Consider the following 6,397-nt stretch of genomic DNA (forward strand, 5'->3'; position numbering starts at 1 on the left):
TTTTTTTTTATTTCTGTTGTTGCGTGTTATTGATATGCGCTTATCTGAGAGAAAATGTCTTTCGATTGATAATTCCACGAATGTCTTTTACGCAAAACAAATAGATCAACGATAGATAGTTGGCGGTGCTAATGTGTTGAGTTAGATACGCGATTTTTTTGGCAAAGAATGACAACCCGTTGAAATTCGATGTGGTGTATGTCTGTCACAGTGTTTACGAAATTTCATCGATCGTGAAGAGGAAACCGTGGCGTGCGTGAAAAAATCACGAGGAAACGACAAAAGAAATGAGAGAATAAAAGATAGCCTTTTGTATAATTGATCTTGCATGAGAAAGCGTTGCGTGTTTTCGAAATCATGGTATATTTTCGGATGCCGTGCAAGACTGGCCAGGGGTCCGTCACTCGGGCCCCACGATCCTCGTAATTCGTCGCTCGCTGTTCGCGCGCGTTTTCAGAAGTCTCACTCTCGTACTTTATCGTCCACGTGGCCGTTTGATGCTGCGGAACACTCGGGATAAATATTCTCTCGACGATCCGCGGAAGGAGACCCATCAATTTTGACGCTGCATCATGGAAATAGGTCACACACGTTTCGCCCAGTTCGTCCTCGTGCTCATGAATGAATGCTGCTCTCACACTCAAATAAGTTCGCGGCGATCATATCGGATCATGTTTTGCTAGAGATGGCTAGAAGCCGAGTTAAAATGCAGTCATCTGGCTTCTGCGCATCTGATATCTGCACTTGAGAAGCAGATGGAAGCAAACTCGGTTTTAACGTATTTATTGTATATTCGCGAAATCAGAAAAACAAGTTTTATCAACTCGAGATTAACTATGAAAGCTGCAGATACGATAGTATCATGTATCGACGTCACAGTAAACGAAAATTGTTGCAAATTTCTTTTTTGAAGAGACAATTTATATTTTTAAAACAGAAACTGTTGATAAATTTGTTTACTTAAATCAATATTTTTAAAAAGTTATTTTATTTTATTTTATACACGAGTCTTTAGCTGAACTTATCCCTATTTAAAATTTATCATGAAAATGCGCATCTCTGATTCCCAGCTTGTTCTGAAGAAACTTTTAGAGGCTTATATTCTTTTAGCTCCTCAGCTATACAAATAGATAGTACCCGTATCTTATACGCTTAAAGTTTTATGAGGGTATTTTCATTGATTGCGGCTTTTCAAGTCCCCTTAAACGTTTAGATTTACCACGATTAAGATTGCGTGGCGTATGCAAACATATAACGATACATGCGGTTGCGTGCCACCTTTCACTCCCTTAATTACCGCATTTTGTTACAACATACATGTAGATACAAAATTGATCAGAGATATGAGAGAGAGAGAGAGAGAGAGAGAGCGAATTTTGAAACCTGCATAATTCGGTGCATGCTAATGAAAAGCTTCTAATTTGTGGCTCGATAAATGCGTCGGCGCACGAAATCATTGATAATAATGATGTGAGTATATATCGCGGCCGTGTGGCTGTCCACAATATATACTTACTTACTTAACGACGTCGATGACGGGGCTATTTCCAGAAGCACGATTATAGCCGTGTGATGAGATTGCCCTTATTTTCTGGCCACAAAGCAGGTCGGAATTTTATTAAATTTCGCGTTCAAGATGCACAGCGGCGAAAACAACCTAAAGCTATGCAGGATACACATACATACACCCTTGATTTGATTGCTATTTTTATAAATTATGAGTTAGCATTCGGCTCTATCGAGCGTATAATTAATAAAGCAAATAATTTATAAATATATCAATATTTCACGCATGATCCATTCGTAAAAACATTTACGAATTGATATTATTACTTACGCGGACAAACGCTTAAAATTTTACATTCCAACACTCAGTGGAATCTTAGGTTTTTACAAACCGTAAATCGGCCTCTCGTCTCTAGCATAACAATTACCAAGTATAGTCTGTGGATTATGCAAGATCAATTTGTAAGGATGACGTTTGCGAGTTTACATGGTTACTTCGCGTTTAAATCATTTTATACTCGTAAGCATCACACTTTTTTTTACACGGGATGCGCGTTAAATTGTTTAAGCGAAACGATAATATCGAGATATTAGCCGTACATCGCGACTAATGCCCAATGAATTTATGACGATTATTAATTCGTATTGCCACTTCCCCGTCTAAACTATTTTGAGACATTTGTTGTCAGTTTAAATTTAAATCGTTTTATAAATTTTCATCTTAATTGGCGGATTATTGAAATTTATCGTATTTTCGAGTTGTGCACGCGAATATACGCATGATTTAGTCAGAAATTGATTGCATTATGTATACATGTGTATCATGATAGAGATCCGAATTGCGTTTTAGGCAGAAATGTTATTTGTTTATTATTATCGAATATTATACGAGATTGATTTTTAATGGATTATGAGAATAATCCATCGCGAATAAATTTTTGTCTAAACATTCCTGATTTTTATTACATGAGAGAAATCTTTTTTTTTGTGCTGCCGCTGCGAAATATGATTTGGATTGTGCCGCTTTAAACTTGCGGAAAATTCCCTTTACATCTGTTAATTGCTTTGATAAGTATAAATATAAAATATGAGAATGTCGCGGTGTATATTGGTCACCTAAAGAATTTATATTTTTATATTTGCAATTTCGCGCACGCTCGAGTTGTTCGTCTTCCGCTTCATTTCTGATACTCCAACAACAAACACACCAACAACTACACGACAACGGTGATCCTCTTGTAATCCCAGCTGCGCACGATGCAGAGCAGCAACGGTGACACGTTGTCGCTAGAAATAACAATATCGGATTTTGCTGTCCTATAGCCGTCATAGCGTCTTCCTAACTAAATAATATTGGGCGAAAATAAAATAGATTAGATGACAAAGAGGTAAGAAAAAATACGCTGTTCGAACTTATACCTTTATGTTGCGTGCAAATGCAACAATAATGCATATCATATATATTAAACTGTGATCTATATTTTTCTTTGAAGTTTATTTCAAAAGATCCATTAGCTAGAAAAATTAGATGGTATAAGAACGCGATAGTTTTTCCGTTACTGTGATTCAGTTTCGAAGCTTTTTTTTTCTCGCGAGACGGAGAGAATACATTATATAATTTTACTCGCAAAAAATTAAAAGGCGAGAGCATTAAATATTTCTTGCGTTATTTGACTTAATACGTAAAGCGAAGCAAATTCATGTTCTCTTATTCGCGGCGGCTCCAGAAACGCAAAACGTCGTTAATCACGGCGGTGCAAAGCGCTGCCGTTAATCACGCCAACTACACGCGTGTTTGCGGCCGCAATAACGCACGATCGTACACACGAGTCCTCTATTTGTGTTTGCACATCGGATGGAAATTCTTCGTTCGATGGTACGAATATTCTGGAAGTTTATCGTTGATGTCAGACCAATTGATCTATTGTTTTGACAGTCTTGCTACCAGGAATTGTACGCGGTATTCTATCACCGCGACATTCAATACATTCAGGGATCGTGAAAGGGTCGATAAAATGTTGGTTGTACATCGCTCCTCGATTAATTGGAGAAGCCTCGAAACATGCATCTGCATAATTATTCCCGTTGTATTGAACAAATTTAAGAAAATTGTGAAATAATTTTTGAAATTTTACTGCAAGTGAATTTCGTTCTCTTTCTCTCTGTACTCGCGATATTAGATTTATTATTAATTTACTACATAAAGAGGCGCGACATGAAAGCACGTAATGCAATTTGTATTACATTGATGCTTTCCTAAAATAAGAACGATACTGCGATATGAAATTATTTGCTGTTCTTTAAAAAAATTTACATAACGTTGATACACACACACAAATTTTGTTTATAAAAGATATTTCTATTATATTTCTTAAAGTTTTATATCTGTTTATCTTATTAATACATAAAGAAGAATGGTCTTTAATGCATTCTTGTGTGGATTGTAGATTTAAATAAGGTGTGAGTCGTGAATAACATTCTCCCCTCGTCTATAATATATAGAGAGCTTATCTTTGCGAAGAGAAGCCTAATCGGAATCTTGTTAGCCGGAGAGCTTATATTCATATATGCATAATGGTGGTTAACAAATAATATTCCTATGTTAGTGGCAGATAGCGACATGGAAAAATACAGTTTGACAATAATCTATAAAATTAATGTGAGCAACGTAAATAAATGATTAATCTAATGGTAATCTAAATTGCATGATAAGATCTACGATTAACATTCTGGAAGCACACTTTTGAGAGATATGACCTACATATTACGCATAATACGTATTTAATTAATAAAATATTAATCGGTGTGTGCGTGATGTTTAATTTGCGCCGTTATCTTAATTATTGGCTTGTGTGTGAGCCCAGATAAGCGAGCGACGATATCTCGATTTGCACTCGAGATTGAACCGCAATCCGAACACGTGGTAACTACAAGCTATGCTTTCTATGTTGTAATTTCTTGGTAATGTCACAATGTGTAACGGTTTTGTGTAACAGCAAAATTTAAGACAAGTTTCATTCGACGAAGTTTCTAATTATTCGGTCCGGTAAGACATAATTATATCATGCAAGAGACATGGGATTATCTTTACGTGCTCCATTAATACGAAATATCTGGATCAATAGCTTGCTTGGTGTCTGCCGAGTTGTGATCGTGCCTTTTGTTTACTGCAAGATGAAACCACATCCTACTTTGACATTTCTATTGTAGTTTTTTCTCTTTATAAAATTCAACGCTACAGAAAATCGTGATATATAATATGGCATAACATAAAAAATAAACTTAACATCGTAACGCGTATATATTTTTCATATATCATGTAATAAAATTGATAAGATTATGATATATAAAAGCACAGAATTTAATAAAAAATATAGTAATTAAAATATATCTCATTTTATCAGATATATATCATTTCACATGATATTTCGTAGTAGTAAGGTAACGTTTTTAAGCAATTCTTATGGTAATTACTTATAAGATGAAAGCTCTTCCCTTTTACGCAATCCGTTAAAGCTATCAGGACAAGACAGGGACTTGCTTCAATATCGACCCATATCGTGGGTCGTTTCTCTCCTCCTGGACCACGCTTATTTAATGATGGTTCGACCGCAGTGTCGACATTGCATAGTTAGAAAGCCGGAGGTGCGGCTATTGTATCTGTATCACTCCGAAACTTTGTGTATTATCAATGTTACTTGACACGTATAATGCGCTAAACGCTAAACGATATGACTAGACTAGTCATTGCAAAAAGAAAATGAAAGGAGCGAAGATAATATGTAATAAATAGTCAAAGAACATTCTTTTTTATAATATATACAGTAATAGAATGTGATAATAATTACTTAGCTTTTGTGAGAAACATGTATTTATATATCGTAAATAAGTGATATTTATATTTAAACTGTAAACTTTAATAATATAATAATATATGATATTCGTTGTTTTATATGTTATTTTCGCATATTTGTTAGCTCGAAAATGTGTATTATTTTCAGATTGGTCGACGACAGGTGTGTAGTATGTCCCGAAGCTGGAGATTTATCAAACCCACCGAAGAAATTCAGAGGTAATTTATATCTTTTGAGATAATTTATGCTCCTTATTGACTCTTACTGTGCAATAAATATGTAAATGAATTTCATGACAATTTTTATATCGATATTTCTTAATTTTTTAAAATATTGCTATCGCGAACAATTAAAATGGGCGATATTAAATTAAATAGAAATGTTAAAGTTGAAATGTTAAAATGTTGTCGAATGATAGCAATTATTGATTTTTAGATTGTCTCTTCAAAATATGTCCCATGAACCGGTATTCCGCCCAAAAGCAATTTTGGAAGGCAGCGAAACAAAGCGCGAGTTCGGGTACAGACGCTGTATTACTCAAAAGGCTTCATGTGAGTTACAAGAATAATACACCATTTAATCAATTTAAATATGTTAATCTTACGTTCAACCAAAATTGTTAAAACTTTATGTTAGTACACAGAGCCGGGATTAGACATTTCGGCGCCCGAGGCAAAAGAAAAAAATGCGTCCCGTAGTAACAAAAAAATATTTCTTTTACGGCATGTAAAATATAATAAAATATAATATTATTTAATGGTATTTGATATATTAATATTAATTTAATTGGAATATATAATCACGTGCAATTTTAAAACACTGTAAAGAATTTATAGCGAAAAGTATCACCCCAGTCAAGGTTCGAACTTGGACCTCCCTACATTCCGAGATGGGCTTTACCAATTTGACTTTAAAATATTTGTATTGCCATTTTTGCACCCTTTCAAATTTTTTACATAAGGCCCTTTCAAATTTTTTACATAAGGCTGTGTTAGTACATAACATGTGTGAAAAAATAGATGCAAAATAGACGTATG

General features: G+C 34.7%; 1 protein-coding gene across 1 annotated transcript in view; it reads left to right on the plus strand.

Annotated features, from left to right (window-relative positions):
• The window catches only part of LOC115239539 (inositol 1,4,5-trisphosphate receptor), a 61,240-nt gene that overhangs the window by 26,669 nt on the left and 28,174 nt on the right, over nucleotides 1-6,397 (plus strand). The window contains exons 3-4 of the mRNA XM_029814118.1: nucleotides 5,508-5,578; nucleotides 5,796-5,911. Of these exons, the coding sequence (XP_029669978.1) occupies nucleotides 5,508-5,578; nucleotides 5,796-5,911 (187 nt within the window). The remainder of the gene's footprint in view (nucleotides 1-5,507; nucleotides 5,579-5,795; nucleotides 5,912-6,397) is intronic.

The sequence above is a fragment of the Formica exsecta genome, unplaced genomic scaffold (genome assembly GCF_003651465.1).
Source record: "Formica exsecta isolate Colony F162 unplaced genomic scaffold, ASM365146v1 scaffold385, whole genome shotgun sequence".
Classification (NCBI taxonomy): Eukaryota; Metazoa; Arthropoda; class Insecta; order Hymenoptera; family Formicidae; genus Formica; species Formica exsecta.